General features: G+C 31.4%; 1 protein-coding gene across 1 annotated transcript; it reads right to left on the bottom strand.

Moving 5' to 3' along the window:
- Window positions 1-853: 853 nt before the first annotated feature.
- LOC143200096 (uncharacterized) lies at window positions 854-2,524 on the bottom strand. Its single transcript, XM_076410396.1, has 2 exons — window positions 2,386-2,524; window positions 854-2,329 (listed from the first exon to the last, which is right to left on the bottom strand). Exons 1-2 carry the CDS (start codon window positions 2,446-2,448, stop codon window positions 1,121-1,123), a joined length of 1,272 nt encoding a protein of 423 aa, XP_076266511.1. The 5' UTR covers window positions 2,449-2,524; the 3' UTR covers window positions 854-1,120.
- Between the last annotated feature and the right edge of the window lie 16,979 nt (window positions 2,525-19,503).

Genomic DNA, 19,503 nt, shown 5'->3' with positions numbered 1-19,503 from the left:
TCCACCACCTGCTAATTTATATTTCTGCTTGCCTGATGGAATTTCTCCGAAGCAATGTTGTTACTGTAGAGCTGTTTCTGCTTTCATTTCAGCTCTTAGTTCCACAATTTTAATATAGTATTGTTTTTAATGTTCCTTATAACACGCCATAAACATCTTAGTCTACGATACATTATAGACTTCTGCTGTTAAATTTTAATAAAAAACAAATAATATTTACGCAACAAACTTTGTTAAACATAAAATTAATCTAAAAATTTCTTATTATCCACAACTCTCGCAGAAAACAACGCATGGCTGTGAAATCTGTCGGCCTATCAGAGTAAAAGCGCATGAGTAGTTCTGGCATCTCCGTACACACGCCAATTCGCTTTTTTTGTCATTTGTGTTTTAGGAACAATGATGTATTTACCGAATATGTTACTACTTCAAAAATTGTGTCGTTGATGAAAACAACAAGTTAATGCTATACTTTGACTTTTTGACCAGTTTGAATATAATATATTATTAGCTATTATTTTTAGATAATTGTTTCAAAAACTGCATCTTAAGAGACTTAACGAAAGTGATGACAAATATTGTGATCAGGAGAGTGTAACTTTTTTCAAAAACAGTTATCGCTGTACAAAAGGCAGGTACATAAAAATATTCTCGCAATGTTATTGCTTTTAAGTTCGACAATTGATACAAAACAATGGTTTTAGAATTTCGATAAATTTTATATATAGTATTAATATTTTTTAAGAAATAATAATTCTGACGGCGGGTTGATAAGTACAAAGTGCTAAAACTTAATATTAACTATATATTTAATATGAAATCAATACAATATACACAGGGATTTAGTTATCGTTTTACAATTACAAAAAGAAAACAACTATTTGTTATAAAAATTTTTAACTATATACAAATATGTTACAAAATTCTAAAATAAGAGAAAAGTACCTCTGTAGAATTTTAGAAGATCTTGTAATGTACAAATTTTATTTTTAATCACATACTTAACAGTTACAATATCATTCATATTGACTACATTATATAATTGAACATTTGTGTAAACTTTAAATATTAATTTATATATCTTACACACAGGGTATCTATAGATACACAAATATTAAAATTAGACATATACCACAGGGATTTCGGTGGGATGCATGTTAACTGAAAAAAAAATTTCAGCGGAGCTAATTGGATATTGTTGAGGCTCTTGCTTCACATCGGATCCATGATACGTTAGAGGGCTTGTAGTACCCATTAATTGATTATCTGGTATGTATTGGTTATGATGGTTAAATGCTGGATATGGGATGTTTGGCAATGTCTCACTGGCAGGCTGGTAGAGTGGTGGTTCAGGGTAATCCATTCCATAACTATTCCATTGAGAGGCACCATGGCTATCGCAAATTAAAGGAGCAGCATTCATTGGCATTATAGTTGGGTTCTGGAAGCCATTCACGGAAGCAGCATTTAATTGCTGTTCATCGCTCATACGAATCATAGCTTGATTGAGCAGACTGTTCACGGGGCCAGCATTCAATTGCTGTTCATTGCTCATAGGAATCAAAGGCTGATTAGACAAATTGTTCACGGGGAGAGTATCCAATTGTGCATAGTCCACTGGAATCATAGGTTGATTAGGCAAACTGTTCGCGGGGCCAGCATTCAATTGCTGTTCATCGCTCATAGGCACCATAGGTTGATTAAGCAAACTGTTCGCGGGGCCAGCATTCAATTGCTGTTCATCGCTCATAGGCACCATAGGTTGATTAGGCAAACTGTTCGTGGGGCCAGCATTCCATTGCTGTTCATCGCTCATAGGCACCATAGGTTGATTAAGCAAACTGTTCACGGGGACAGCAATCAATTGTATATAGTTCACTGGAATCATAGGTTGATTCAGCAAGCTCTTCACTGGAGCACTTTCATGCCCCCCATACTCGAAATCTTCACTGACACTAGACAGTCTTATAGAGGCACTACTTGCAGTAGAGGCTGCCCTATTGTGTTCTTTACTGTATCCAATCATCGACTCCTTTTTGTTCTTCATTCGCCTATTTTGAAACCATACCTTTACTTGTTTCTCTGTCAAACTTAATGTATGGGACAAAGCGATCTTTCTCGGCCGGGAAATATAGGGATTACGTGAGAACTCGCTCTCAAGTTCCAGCAACTGATATGATTTATAATATATTCGACATCTCCTGGAAGGCCGCGCTTTGGTTTTGGAATCACTAGGATTGGTACTAGTAGAAATATATGAATAGTGATGTTGTTCGTTTTGGTTTCGACAAAATAACTCACTTAAGTAGGCTTGGTTATAGTAGTCACCCTAGAAACAATTACGTTAATATTTATCTCATAGTTTTAAAAAAATTAAAAACTTACTATTTGTTGTTGATTGGCATCAAACAGGTTCGCGGGAATATGTAAACTATTAACTTCACACATTTTTCCGATGTTATATTCGTTGTATGTCAGTGAGGCAACGACCCTTTACAAAACTAAGGCTCCAACACGAATGAAGGTTCTGTCATTACTGCAGACAATATCGTTCCTGAGCATAATAAATATTTCGGAGGTGGGACATAATAGCAGACCAATCGGGTACTAGTTTAAGGTATTCAGGCCCCTCCCATCAATTTTATAGACTATTTGCTGGGATCAGATAAATAACGGTACATATCCATGCAGTCCTACAATAATAAAGTATAAAAGGACTAGGAAAATTACAGGAATAAATAAATATTGGATAAACTACCTGTTGTTTTTTAGGTAAATGTAAGGATTTGTATTTGTCGCTAATACAATATATCACAGTATAAAAGGGATTTTTTGTAGTGATATAAATATAGGTGTTAATAATAAATAACTACAACTAGATACACACACACTACATATTTTACAGTCAGATAAGCAACATATATAATAAAGGTCGAATCAAAATTTTTATATTTTATTTAGAGTCTTTAAAATTTTTAATCATTAATGTACCTATTAGTTAATATAAATGTATATCTTTTGCAAGGTGACCTGTATACAAATAAAGTTTAAAATTCGTTATATTCCACGAATTTCCGTAAATGCGGTGTTTAATTTAATTAGAAATTATATTATTATAAAATGTATGACGAAAATAAGCATGCGTATAATTATTTATTACAGCAAATTATAATTTTTATAATATTTATTATATTGATTATATTGAAAGTGATTTAAAAAATAACAAAAGGCTAATCCTATTAAAAATTGACCTAGAGTATTAAAGGTAACTCACAGTAAGGTGCTTCGGTCGGTAATAGATTTTCCTGCAATTTTATACAAACTATTTTTACCTGAATAGTGATTAATATGTACTTGATTTCAAAATCACAGTTGGCGTTAATGTATTGCGTTAAACTGAGATTTGATTTTATATTATACTATTTTTTTCGACTCACACTAATATCTAATTTATATTAAAGATTATTGTGTTAAACCATATTTACCGACAATAATAAGCAGATCATCGTTTATTTATTTCGGTTATAAACATTTTGGGGAACACAGTATAAGATATCAGTAGAAAACAGCAAAAATTGAGCATAATAATTTGTATATTATATGAAAGCACTTAAAAAAGTAGTAGTAGCAGTATAAAACAGCAGAACACCTTTACAAGTAACACCACAAGTTGTTCTTCTATTTTGTGCCATTCACCCATTTCAGAAATTCAGTCGTTCCCCAAAGTACATTCCAAACTGTAGACTGACAAAGAGACGTTATTAGAAAGACAGCAATATTAAGAGATACGCAAAAAAAACCATTGCTTAAGAATATTCGAAGAGACTAAACAAAATAAATGAAGCTCAAAACTAAAACATACAAAAAATATAAAGGGGAAACACGACTATTACAGGAAAGAAATAGAAGAGAACGTATTATTGAGAATGACATTGCTCTAGAATGGTTTTGTTTAATTACCGTCGAGTCCTATTCTAATACAAGATTCAACGAAGAACAGGTAGACTGTATAATGCGCAAGTATTAAGGAAACTGTTAATATAACATTTTACATATCACAATTTTACATTAGGATAATGTAAACACTTGCAATTTTCCAAAGTGTGTTCCATCAGGATATTCGGATGGAAGCTGAAATTAAATTTAACTGAAGGAGATTTACTTTAATACACAAAGTAATATTTGTTAGTTGATTGATTGCAATTATAGTTTTATTTAATAATTAGTGACAACAATAATTAATGCGACAAAAAATTACTAAAGATATAGAATAATAAAAATCTATTTTTTATTTGCAGAAATATATTTTATTTATGTAGTGTTTATTATATTTATTTATGAAAGAAAAAAAATATGATGATTTGCTTTAGAAATGTGTAACAAAATAATAAATTAGCCGACTTGGTCGGCACAGTAGTAGGGGCGACAGGACGTTCTACCTACTATTGCGATAGTCGTGGGTTCGAATCCTGCTGTAGCATGGTTGAAAATTTATGTTTATGATTATTTAATATTAGGCAAGATTGCAAAATCCGACAAGGAAAATGATTCCAGTCACACCAGTAAAGTAGGCTGGAATTATTTTTAAATTGGTCACTTGCCAGTTGGTAGGCTTTATGCCGAGGACCGTGGTTATGCAGAGCCCACGTTTAACTGTAGGTTCAGACGAGATAAACCCGTAGTTGGTAAAAGGAGGCTTGAAAATATGTATGTATATAAAAAAGAATAAAAAATTATATATAATATTTTTCTTACAATCATGTATAAAGTACTAATTATTCGAAAGTTTTCTACTGGTCGACGTATAAATCTAGATGGTTTGAATATTTTTAAAATATATTACGAGGGTCACTACTTATATTTGGGGAATAGGAAAAAAACAAATAGTTAAGCTGGGAGTATTTTTTTATTGTTTTTAAAGTGCTCGCCACGATGATCGATGCACTCTTGCATAGGCTCTATACATATAGATAAATAATACTCAATAAATCAGCTAATTATATATATAGACAGCATCGAGTCGCTTTTTATCATTATCAGATAGATTGTAGGTACGTTTACTTAGTATTATTTGGGGTACAAACTGCTGTAAAGTTACATTTATTGGGATTTTATTTCTGTTGACTTAAAAAGTTTGCAACGAAAGTGGCATAAGAACAACGCATTCACCGTAAAATATAGTATCTGTTTACATGTGGTTTACAAGTAGTGTTTAGTGGGTAAACTGACGCAAAATAGAATCTATGGGATGAACATGCATGAAAAGAGAAATTTCCTTAATTTCTGAAAAATATGAGGTACACTATGGAACAGAAGAACCTTGGGATCTTACGCAAATCAGTAAACATGACAATGAGGCACACCAGCAAGCAAGCATAATGTGAAATAGCAACTAATTGGCTGGCTACATAGAGAGAAACAATATTTGACACAAAAACTAGCAACTAGCAAGCGACAGCCTGGGGACCACGAAGCACGGTAGCCGCTCATGATCAGCTGAGAAGTTGGCCTTGATAAAACGAAAACGCAGATCATGAGGTGGGTCAATTTCAATTTTCAAATAATTTTTGTCTGATTTAAATTTTTTAATTTTGCTGGATCATTATTATAATTGTTATTTATTGTTGTTTAAAAAAAGTATGTAGGAAATGGCCTCTGTTAAAATGTACAGAAATATATACTACCTCTGAACTTTTGTTCGAACAAAGTATTTTGTCTCAACAAAATGTAATCAGGATAATGACAAACCGGCTATATAGCGTTTTAAAAATAAATTAAACGTCTAGTTCAACGAAATTCTCATCGGTGTTATTTTAGTTTCATTGCGAGGACGCACCGGTAACAAGATGGCCGTGTAAGCGGAAAATATGTCAAAGACCAGTATTCCAAAGCACGAGCGCGCGGACAATCCAAAACGGGCCCAGAAAGAAATAAGGTCGTCGACTATAAGCCAGCTTCGTATCGGGACGCTTTTTGTAATTGACAGGTCGATTATGTAAACAGCTCTATAATATCCGTTCAATAAAATAGTGAATTCACGTTATCTGAATTGATGAAGTTAAAACTTTGGCATGCAAGACAATTATAATTTAAATAAAATAATTAAACTGTTATTAGATGACAAAAATAAAAAATTTTATTATTAAATTAAAAAATAATATTATAATAAATAATTTTCTGTTATATCTAATATAATATATGCATTATGGACTTAAAATTACAATTAATTATACAGTTATAATGGTTTGTGCGTTAAGGTTATATTTTATTATATATCCATTGAATTTTTACCATATCTCCTATGAGTCAAAGTTTCAGGCGCGTTTTATAGGTAGCATTGGGTTATACCTAGAGATACAATATATTTATAACCAACTTGGCAATCGCAGTAGTGAAAGTGGCAAAACTATCGAATTGGCCTTTAAAAAATAACGCATATCATACTGATTGCTCTTGAGCTCAATATCATTAAATATATGGTTTACGACGTCACTATTTCAAATATTGTGCATATAGTTAGTTGTGCGATTATACAATACAAGGAATTAAATATCACTTCTAACATTGAACTTGATTAAAGTATATTATTATGTAATATGTTCTTTATTGGAAATGCGCTTTAGTCGGTTTTAATATATCATATTTTTAGCAAATGTTGTTATATAACTGTCTGAAAAAACTGGATTTCAAGTGACGTGACGCATGTGCGAAAACGATATCAAGAAGCGTGGTTACGAGTCTTCAAATGTAGTTACATCTTAACTGGAAAATCAACTTTTTGGCAGTCTGGTTCATAGATAGCCCCAGACGTGCTAAGGTGAAATTCAGATCACACCTGTAACGCTGTCAGTCCGGTCAAATACTCAGTGAAAATATGATAAGATTATAATAGAATCCAACGTGATAAACAAGAGAACACACTAGGTAGGGTTTCTTGAAAGATTGAAAAATCGGGTTGAAATAAATATAGCATCTTCAGACAGTCGAAAAATTAAATTTTAAAGCAGGAAAATTTCTTGGAGATATCCAACAGCTAAATAAATTAATCAGTTTTCTAAAAGAAATCAAGGAAATGGTAGCCGAAAATCAAAAGGAACGAAAAAACAACGACGACAAAACAGAACGCCCGAAAATAAAAATGCTTTAAACAATATAACGCACAGATTGAGAAGGGAATTACTGCAAATTAAAAATATATTCATATAAAACCAACTCAAAATTTAACCTATACCATATACTTAAAATCATCTGCGCAGACAAACTATAAGAGATCTATGTAAAAATTGCAAACGGAGCTAACAAAAAAAGCGGAAACATTGGCTGACCGTCTAAAAAAACTTTTAAATTTAACCAAACCGATATATAGTGTAACAGTCTTAGATAAGCTATGCTATACTACAGGATATGTTAACCTATAGAAAATATTTCTGAAACAACACACTGAAATATAGAAATCCATAATCGCAGCCAGAAAGCTTAAAGTGAAACAACTGGGAGTCTGCTCTACAATAAAATATGTTAAAAAGAGTATATTAAATTAAGATGCATTGGGCCCAATTCTTTGCCCACTCTACATGGGGGGAAATGTCACGATTCCTTCATTAGCTGATGATATTGCGGTTCTTGCTGTCGGAGGCAATAACTAAGAATGTGTACAAAAATTACCATAACCAAACCTCAATACAAAATTATTGGACAAGAGTTCAAAAAATAAAAATTAATGCATGTAAATCTGCGCATTAATTGTGCACGTATAATCAGACCACACAAGCATCCATTTCAATAAATAATAAAATTATTCCACATTGCACTAAGTCTAACTATCTCGGAATGAATCTTGCCGCATACAAAAGCTTCGCTAGAGGGAACATATAAATAGGAATAGGCAAGAAGTGGAGATAAAATATAAGAAAATGTTATAGTTAATTCTAATAAAATCACCATTATAAGTATATAACAAATTGCTATTATACAAGCAATTATTAGGGTATTCTGCGTAAACTAATATAACTACAATACAACTTTTCTAGATCAACCTCCTGAAAATCTGCCTATGCTATCACACGGGAAATCAAAATAATTACAATGAGACATGACGACAGCCTCTATACTCTTATCAATATCGAAATAGTCCAACTCTAAGATAACATGAAGATAATGACTCAAATGAATCAAAAAATAATCTTGTGTTGTGCAATTAATAAAAATATACCAGTGTTGATACATAAACATTGTTACATTAGAGACTAGGATAGGGCCGAAGAATCTTCCACGAAGTTATAGTAAAAATATTTAAGCTAATTGGCAAGGATATGAAACAATTTAATAAATTAATAAAAAAACAATGTTAAAAAGGCAGGGTCTACTAGACATCAAAAGTACATAATATTGTTTTTTAAGTTCGATGGCGCACACAAAACAGTGGGCTTAAAGTTTCTTTTCTGTTAATTTATGATAGGATATTAAAGTATATTTTATATTTTGTAGTACTATTTATTGATCCTATATAGAGAGGAAATTCGGTGAATGCTTGAATTTTATTTTATCTGATTTACACTAAAAAAAAGGATATTTGGGCGTTCTACATACATCATTATTATGTATACACTTAGCATCCCTACCCATAAAACAGCTAATGCACGTTATCAAAATGTATAATGCAACGCAACCGCATCAAATTTACTTTTTTCTTTATATGATATAACGAAACAACAATAACATTATAAAATACAATTTATTTCAACATTATAGTATATCTAATGCACTTATTATTTTAGGACATCAGGTACAATTAATTAAATAGCCACATTAGTTGGTAGGTTGTTTTATGATATTAACTTCTTTCCATATCACGTTTATACATATGTTACTTCATGTAGTGATAACTGCTGGTACGTAATCTACCTAATTAACAATTGAATATTATATTATTACGTTTAGTTCTTGTTATTTTCGTTCATGCGTTTCCTTATGAAGTAATTTTTTTATATCTGTGAATTTTTCCTCAATTTCTCCTGTTACTGCCTCTATGCATTTTAATTTAAAATTTTATAATATTATACGAGACTTGTTCAAGATTATCTACCGTTATCCAATATTAATTATATACCCATCTTTAATTGTTTCAGCTCTTACAACTTTGTGTTGGTAATTGTTATATTGAGCCATAAGCCCATAATAAAAGTTTCATTCAGTCTATCTCACTATCAAAATCACTATGATACCAGATTTTTAAATTCTAATCTATTGAAATCTTGTTAACGATTCCACGACCTGCTAATTTCTATTTATGCCTGCCTGATGGAGTTTCTCCGAAGCGATGTTGTTACTGTAGACTTGTTTCTACTCTCATTTCAGCTCTTATTTCCACAATTTTAATATAGTATTGCTTTTAATATACCTTATAACACGCCATAAACATCTTAGTCTAAAATGCCTTATAGATTTCTGCTGTTAAAATTTTATTATTTAATAAACAATATTTCACAACTCTGGCAAACAACAATGCATGGCTGTAAAATTTGTCAGCCTGTCAGAATAAAAGCGCATGAGTAGTTCTGGCATCTCCGTACACACGCCAATTCGCTTTTTTTGTCATTTGTGGTTTACGAATAATGATGTATTTACCGAATATGTTACTATTTCAAAAGTTGTGTCATTCATGAAAACAACTAATTAATGTTATACTTATATAGGAAAGCGCTTTGATCGGTTTTGAATATATTATATTATTAGCTATTATTTTTAGATAATTGTTTCAAAAACTGCATCTTAAGAGACTTAACGAAAGTGATGATAAATATTGTGATTACGAGAGTGTAACTTTTTTAAAAAACAGTTACCGCTGTACAAAAGGCTGGTACATAAAAATATTCTCGCAATGTTATTGCTTTTAAGTTCGACAGTTGATATAAAACAATCGTCTTAGATTTTTGATAAATTTTTATACGACAAAAAGGCGTATTTTATATATTTTATCAATATTTTTTAAGAAATAATAATGCTGACGACGTGTGTTAAAACAAGTGACAAAGTGTTAAAACTTAATATTAACTATATATTTGATATTAAATCAGTACAATATACAGAGGGATTTAGTTATCGTGTTACAATTACATAAAGAAAACAACTATTTGTTATACAAAATTTTAACTATATACAAATATGTTACAAAATCCTAAAATAAGAGAAAAGTACCTCTGTAGAACTTTTAGAACTTTTTGCATCTTAAGAGACTTAACGAAAGTGATGACAAATATTGTGATCAGGAGAGTGTAACTTTTTTCAAAAACAGTTATCGCTGTACAAAAGGCAGGTACATAAAAATATTCTCGCAATGTTATTGCTTTTAAGTTCGATAATTGATACAAAACAATGGTTTTAGAATTTCGATAAATTTTATATATAGTATTAATATTTTTTAAGAAATAATAATTCTGACGGCGGGTTAATAAGTACAAAGTGTTAAAACTTAATATTAACTATATATTTAATATGAAATCAATACAATATACAGAGGGATTTAGTTATCGTTTTACAATTACAAAAAGAAAACAACTATTTGTTATACAAAATTTTAACTATATACAAATATGTTACAAAATCCTAAAATAAGAGAAAAGTACCTCTGTAGAACTTTTAGAAGATCTTGCAATGTACAAAATGTATTTTTAATCACATACTTAATAGTTACAATATCATTCAAATTGACAGTAGATTATATAATTGAACATTTGTGTAAACCTTAAATATTAATTTACATATCTTACACAGGGAATCTCTAGATATACAAATATTAAAATTAGACATATACAACAGGAATTTCGGTGGGTATGTTACCTGAAAAAACATTTTCAGTGGAGCTAATTGGATATTGTTGTGGCTGTTGCGTCGTTTCAGATCCATAATACGTTATATTATCTGTTGTACTCATTAATTTATTATCTGGTTTGTATAGGTTTTGATGGTTAAATGCTGGATATGGGATGTTTGGCAATGTGTGATTGGCAGACTGGTAGAGTGGTGGTTCAGGGTAATCCATTCCATAACTATTCCATTGAGAGGCACCATGGCTACCGCAAGTTAACGGATCAGCATTCATTGGCATCATAGGTGGGTTCTGGAAGCCATTCACGGAAGTAGCATTCAATTGCTGTTCATCGCTCATAGGCACCATAGGTTGATTAAGCAAACTGTTCACGGGGCCAGCACTCAATTGTGCATAGTTCACTGGAATTATATGTTGATTAAGTACACTGTTCACGGGGCCAGCATTAAATTGCTGTTCATCGCTCATAGGCACCATAGGTTGATTAAGCACACTGTTCACGGGACCAGCACTCAATTGTGCATAGTTCACTGGAATTATATGTTGATTAAGTACACTGTTCACGGGGCCAGCATTAAATTGCTGTTCATTGCTCATAGCCACCATAGATTGATTAAGCACACTGTTCACGGGGCCAGCATTCAATTGCTGTTCATCGCTCATAGGCACCATAGGTTGATTAAGCAAACTGTTCACGGGGCCAGCATTCAAGTGTGCATAGCCCACTGGACTCACAGTTTGATTAAGCAGGCTGTTCACTGGAGCACTTTCATACCCCCCGTACTCGAAATCTTCACTGGCACTGGACTGTCCTATAGAGGCACTACTTGCATTAGAGGCTGCCCTATTATTTTCTTGCATGGATCCCGTCATCGACTCCTTTTTGTTCTTCATTCGCCTATTTTGAAACCATACCTTTACTTGTTTCTCTGTCAAATTTAATGTATGGGACAAAGCGATCTTTCTCGGCCGGGAAATATAGGGATTATGTGAGAACTGTCTCTCAAGTTCCAGCAACTGATATGATTTAAATTGTGTTCGACCTCTCTTGGAAGGCCGCGCTTTGGTTTCGGAATTACTAGGGTTTGTACTAACAGACAAATTATAGTCTGAAATAAAGGAAATATATGAATAGTGATGTTGTTCTTTTTGGTTTTGACAAAATAACTCACCTAAATTGACCTTGTTGTAGGGGTCACCCTAGAAATAATTACGTTAATATTAATCGCATAGTTTTTAAAAAATAAAAAACTTACTATTTGTTGATGATTGGCATCAAACACGTTCGCGGGAATATATAAACTATTAACTTCACACACTTTTTCCATGTTATATTCGTTGTATGCCAGTGAGGCCTTTACAAAACTAAGCCTCTAACACTAACAGCCGTTCTGTCACTACTGAAGACAATATTGTTCCTGAGCCATATATACATTTCGGAGGTGGGACGTAATAACAGACCAATCGGGTACTACTTTAAGGTACTCAGCCCCTCCCATTAATTTAAAGACTATTTGCTGGGGACAGATAAATAACGGTACATATCCAAGCGGTCATACAATAATAAAGTATTAAAAGATTAGGAAAATTATAGGAAAAAGTAAATATTCGATAAACTACCTGTTTTGTTTTAGGCAATTGTAGGGATTTGTATTTGTCGCTAATACAATATATCACATTACAAAAGGGATTTTTTTTTCTACTGTGATATAAATATAGATGTTAATTATAAACAATTATAGTTACACTCACACACGTACTATATATTTTACAGCCAAATAAGAAACATAAATCATATAGGTTGAATCAAAATTTTTATATTTTATTTAGAATCTTTAAAATGTTTAATCAATAATGTACCTATTAGTCAATATAAATGTATATCTCTTGCAAGGTGACCTGTGCACGTATAAAGTTTAAGGTTTGGTATATTCCACGAATTTCTGTGTTAGTGTTTTATTTTATTAGAAATTAGAAATTATAATATTATAAAATATATGACGAAGATGAGCAGGCGTATAATTATAACATTTTATTATTTTTATAATATTTATTATATTGATTATATTGACAGTATTTTAAAAAATAATGAAAGCCAAATCCTATTAAAAATTGAACTACAGTATTAAAAGTAATTCACAGTAAGGTGCTTGTGACGGTCATTGTTTATTCCTACAATTTTATACAAACTATTTTTACATGAATAGTGATTACTATGTACTTGATTTCAAAATCACAGTTGACGTTAATATATTGTGTTAAACCGAGGTTTGATTTTATATTATACTCTTTTTTTCGACTCACACTAATATCTAATTTATATTAAAGATTATTGTGTTAAACCATATTTACCGACAATAGTAAGCAGATCACCGTTTATTTATTTCGGTTATAAACATTTTGGGGAACACAGTATAAGATATCAGTAGAAAACAGCTAAAATTGAGCATAATAATTTGTATATGATCAATAAATATGGCTTTGAAAATTTATTTTTATACTGTCGAAAATCTACCATAATTTGTTACAACCGGTAAAAAACAGGAAAATAAGTAACTAAATAAAAAAATTTAATTAATAAATAAATAACTTAATGTATGAATAAAATATCTAATAACACCTGAAGGATGTCAGAAAACTATTAAAAAACTAGTAATATCAGTAGAAAACAGAAAAACATCTTTACAGTTACCACCAGAAGTTGTACTTTAATTTTGAGCCATTCGCCCATTTCAGAAATTCAGTCGTTCCCCAAAGTACCTCCCAAACTACAGAGTCACAAAGAGACGTTATTAGAAAAACAGTAAAAAAGTCTTTACTGAAGAATAATCCAAGAAACTAAAGAAAACAAATGAAGCTCAGAACTAATAAAACATATAAAACACGAGTATTACATGAAATAAATACAAGAGAGCGTAACATTGAGAATGACATTGCTGTAGAATGGTTTTGTTTAATTACCTTCCAGTCCTATTCTAACACAAGATTCTGCGAAGAACAGGTAGACTATATAATGCACAAATATTAACGAAACTGTTAATATAACATGTTGCAAATTAAAATTTTACATTAGAATAATGTAAACACTTGCATTTGTCTAAATTGTGTGTTCGATCAGGATATTCCGAAGGAAACTGAAATTAAATTTTACTGAAGATGATTTACTTTAATTTACATAACAATATTTGTTAGTTGATTGATTGCAATTACTGTTTTATTTAAAAATTATAGACAATAATAATAAATTAGCCGGCTTGGTCGGCACAGTAGTAGGGGCGACAGGACGTTCTACCTACTATTGCGATAGTCGTGGGTTCGAATCCTGCTATAGCATGGTGGAAAATTTATGTTTGTGATTATTTAATATTAGACAAGATTGCAAAATCCGACAAGGAAAATGATCCCAGTCACACCAGTAACCAGGCTGGAATCATTTCTAAATTGGTCACTTGCCAGTTGGTAGGCTTTATGCCGAGGACAGTGGTTCAGAGCCCACGTTTAACTGTAGGTTCAGACGAGATAAACCCGTAGTTGGTAAAAGGAGGCTTGAAAATATGTATGTATATAAAAAAGAATAAAAAATTATATATAATATTTTTCTTACAATCATGTATAAAGTACTAATTATTCGAAAGTTTTCTACTGGTCGACGTATAAATCTAGATGGTTTGAATATTTTTAAAATATATTACGAGGGTCACTACTTATATTTGGGGAATAGGAAAAAAACAAATAGTTAAGCTGGGAGTATTTTTTTATTGTTTTTAAAGTGCTCGCCACGATGATCGATGCACTCTTGCATAGGCTCAATACATATAGATAAATAATACTCAATAAATCAGCTAATTATATATATAGACAGCATCGAGTCGCTTTTTATCATTATCAGATAGATTGTAGGTACGTTTACTTAGTATTATTTGGGGTACAAACTGCTGTAAAATAACATATATTGGGATTTTATTTCTGCTGACTTTAAAAGTTTACAACGAAAGTGGCATAAGAACAACGCATTCACCGTAAAATATAGTATCTGTTTACATGTGGTTTACAAGTAGTGTTTAGTGGGTAAACTGACGCAAAATAGAATCTATGGGATGAACATGCATGAAAAGAGAAATTTCCTTAATTTCTGAAAAATATGAGGTACACTATGGAACAGAAGAACCTTGGGATCTTACGCAAATCAGTAAACATGACAATGAGGCACACCAGCAAGCAAGCATAATGTGAAATAGCAACTAATTGGCTGGCTACATAGAGAGAAACAATATTTGACACAAAAACTAGCAACTAGCAAGCGACAGCCTGGGGACCACGAAGCACGGTAGCCGCTCATGATCAGCTGAGAAGTTGGCCTTGATAAAACGAAAACGCAGATCATGAGGTGGGTCAATTTCAATTTTCAAATAATTTTTGTCTGATTTAAATTTTTTAATTTTGCTGGATCATTATTATAATTGTTATTTATTGTTGTTTAAAAAAAGTATGTAGGAAATGGCCTCTGTTAAAATGTACAGAAATATATACTACCTCTGAACTTTTGTTCGAACAAAGTATTTTGTCTCAACAAAATGTAATCAGGATAATGACAAACCGGCTATATAGCGTTTTAAAAATAAATTAAACGTCTAGTTCAACGAAATTCTCATCGGTGTTATTTTAGTTTCATTGCGAGGACGCACCGGTAACAAGATGGCCGTGTAAGCGGAAAATATGTCAAAGACCAGTATTCCAAAGCACGAGCGCGCGGACAATCCAAAACGGGCCCAGAAAGAAATAAGGTCGTCGACTATAAGCCAGCTTCGTATCGGGACGCTTTTTGTAATTGACAGGTCGATTATGTAAACAGCTCTATAATATCCGTTCAATAAAATAGTGAATTCACGTTATCTGAATTGATGAAGTTAAAACTTTGGCATGCAAGACAATTATAATTTAAATAAAATAATTAAACTGTTATTAGATGACAAAAAAAATTTTATTATTAAATTAAAAAATAATATTATAATAAATAATTTTCTGTTATATCTAATATAATATATGCATTATGGACTTAAAATTACAATTAATTATACAGTTATAATGGTTTGTGCGTTAAGGTTATATTTTATTATATATCCATTGAATTTTTACCATACCTCCTATGAGTCAAAGTTTCAGGCGCGTTTTATAGGTAGCATTGGGTTATACCTAGAGATACAATATATTTATAACCAACTTGGCAATCGCAGTAGTGAAAGTGGCAAAACTATCGAATTGGCCTTTAAAAAATAACGCATATCATACTGATTGCTCTTGAGCTCAATATCATTAAATATATGGTTTACGACGTCACTATTTCAAATATTGTGCATATAGTTAGTTGTGCGATTATACAATACAAGGAATTAAATATCACTTCTAACATTGAACTTGATTAAAGTATATTATTATGTAATATGTTCTTTATTGGAAATGCGCTTTAGTCGGTTTTAATATATCATATTTTTAGCAAATGTTGTTATATAACTGTCTGAAAAAACTGGATTTCAAGTGACGTGACGCATGTGCGAAAACGATATCAAGAAGCGTGGTTACGAGTCTTCAAATGTAGTTACATCTTAACTGGAAAATCAACTTTTTGGCAGTCTGGTTCATAGATAGCCCCAGACGTGCTAAGGTGAAATTCAGATCATGCACCTGTAACGCTGTCAGTCCGGTCAAATACTCAGTGAAAATATGATAAGATTATAATAGAATCCAACGTGATAAACAAGAGAACACACTAGGTAGGGTTTCTTGAAAGATTGAAAAATCGGGTTGAAATAAATATAGCATCTTCAGACAGTCGAAAAATTAAATTTTAAAGCAGGAAAATTTCTTGGAGATATCCAACAGCTAAATAAATTAATCAGTTTTCTAAAAGAAATCAAGGAAATGGTAGCCGAAAATCAAAAGGAACGAAAAAACAACGACGACAAAACAGAACGCCCGAAAATAAAAATGCTTTAAACAATATAACGCACAGATTGAGAAGGGAATTACTGCAAATTAAAAATATATTCATATAAAACCAACTCAAAATTTAACCTATACCATATACTTAAAATCATCTGCGCAGACAAACTATAAGAGATCTATGTAAAAATTGCAAACGGAGCTAACAAAAAAAGCGGAAACATTGGCTGACCGTCTAAAAAAACTTTTAAATTTAACCAAACCGATATATAGTGTAACAGTCTTAGATAAGCTATGGTATCTAGTAGACTACATGATAAGTTAACCTATGGAAAATATTTCTGAAACAATACACTGAAATATAGAAATCCATAATCGCAGCCAGAAAGCTTAAAGTGAAACAACTGGGAGTCTGCTCTACAATAAAATATGTTAAAAAAAGTATATTAAATTAAGATGCATTGGGCCCAATTCTTTGCCCACTCTACATGGGGGGAAATGTCACGATTCCTTCATTAGCTGATGATATTGCGGTTCTTGCTGTCGGAGGCAATAACTAAGAATGTGTACAAAAATTACCATAACCAAACCTCAATACAAAATTATTGGACAAGAGTTCAAAAAATAAAAATTAATGCATGTAAATCTGCGCATTAATTGTGCACGTATAATCAGACCACACAAGCATCCATTTCAATAAATAATAAAATTATTCCACATTGCACTAAGTCTAACTATCTCGGAATGAATCTTGCCGCATACAAAAGCTTCGCTAGAGGGAACATATAAATAGGAATAGGCAAGAAGTGGAGATAAAATATAAGAAAATGTTATAGTTAATTCTAATAAAATCACCATTATAAGTATATAACAAATTGCTATTATACAAGCAATTATTAGGGTATTCCGCGTAAACTAATATAACTACAATACAACTTTTCTAGATCAACCTCCTGAAAATCTGCCTATGCTATCACACGGGAAATCAAAATAATTACAATGAGACATGACGACAGCCTCTATACTCTTATCAATATCGAAATAGTCCAACTCTAAGATAACATGAAGATAATGACTCAAATGAATCAAAAAATAATCTTGTGTTGTGCAATTAATAAAAATATACCAGTGTTGATACATAAACATTGTTACATTAGAGACTAGGATAGGGCCGAAGAATCTTCCACGAAGTTATAGTAAAAATATTTAAGCTAATTGGCAAGGATATGAAACAATTTAATAAATTAATAAAAAAACAATGTTAAAAAGGCAGGGTCTACTAGACATCAAAAGTACATAATATTGTTTTTTAAGTTCGATGGCGCACACAAAACAGTGGGCTTAAAGTTTCTTTTCTGTTAATTTATGATAGGATATTAAAGTATATTTTATATTTTGTAGTACTATTTATTGATCCTATATAGAGAGGAAATTCGGTGAATGCTTGAATTTTATTTTATCTGATTTACACTAAAAAAAAGGATATTTGGGCGTTCTACATACATCATTATTATGTATACACTTAGCATCCCTACCCATAAAACAGCTAATGCACGTTATCAAAATGTATAATGCAACGCAACCGCATCAAATTTACTTTTTTCTTTATATGATATAACGAAACAACAATAACATTATAAAATACAATTTATTTCAACATTATAGTATATCTAATGCACTTATTATTTTAGGACATCAGGTACAATTAATTAAATAGCCACATTAGTTGGTAGGTTGTTTTATGATATTAACTTCTTTCCATATCACGTTTATACATATGTTACTTCATGTAGTGATAACTGCTGGTACGTAATCTACCTAATTAACAATTGAATATTATATTATTACGTTTAGTTCTTGTTATTTTCGTTCATGCGTTTCCTTATGAAGTAATTTTTTTATATCTGTGAATTTTTCCTCAATTTCTCCTGTTACTGCCTCTATGCATTTTAATTTAAAATTTTATAATATTATACGAGACTTGTTCAAGATTATCTACCGTTATCCAATATTAATTATATACCCATCTTTAATTGTTTCAGCTCTTACAACTTTGTGTTGGTAATTGTTATATTGAGCCATAAGCCCATAATAAAAGTTTCATTCAGTCTATCTCACTATCAAAATCACTATGATACCAGATTTTTAAATTCTAATCTATTGAAATCTTGTTAACGATTCCACGACCTGCTAATTTCTATTTATGCCTGCCTGATGGAGTTTCTCCGAAGCGATGTTGTTACTGTAGACTTGTTTCTACTCTCATTTCAGCTCTTATTTCCACAATTTTAATATAGTATTGCTTTTAATATACCTTATAACACGCCATAAACATCTTAGTCTAAAATGCCTTATAGATTTCTGCTGTTAAAATTTTATTATTTAATAAACAATATTTCACAACTCTGGCAAACAACAATGCATGGCTGTAAAATTTGTCAGCCTGTCAGAATAAAAGCGCATGAGTAGTTCTGGCATCTCCGTACACACGCCAATTCGCTTTTTTTGTCATTTGTGGTTTACGAATAATGATGTATTTACCGAATATGTTACTATTTCAAAAGTTGTGTCATTCATGAAAACAACTAATTAATGTTATACTTATATAGGAAAGCGCTTTGATCGGTTTTGAATATATTATATTATTAGCTATTATTTTTAGATAATTGTTTCAAAAACTGCATCTTAAGAGACTTAACGAAAGTGATGATAAATATTGTGATTACGAGAGTGTA

Source organism: Rhynchophorus ferrugineus, unplaced genomic scaffold, assembly GCF_030347505.1.
Source record: "Rhynchophorus ferrugineus isolate W39M unplaced genomic scaffold, kcgeb_rfMv2 rfM1, whole genome shotgun sequence".
Classification (NCBI taxonomy): Eukaryota; Metazoa; Arthropoda; class Insecta; order Coleoptera; family Curculionidae; genus Rhynchophorus; species Rhynchophorus ferrugineus.
This window is presented reverse-complemented; position numbering and strand designations above follow the sequence as displayed.

Bases quoted from the DNA above. Each gene is read 5' to 3' on its own strand.
- LOC143200096 (XM_076410396.1), bottom strand. From the start codon at position 2,448: ATGTGTGAAGTTAATAGTTTACATATTCCCGCGAACCTGTTTGATGCC. The intron at 2,330-2,385 runs GTAAGTTTTTAA...AATTGTTTCTAG, and splicing joins ATGCCAATCAACAACAAATA to GGTGACTACTATAACCAAGC.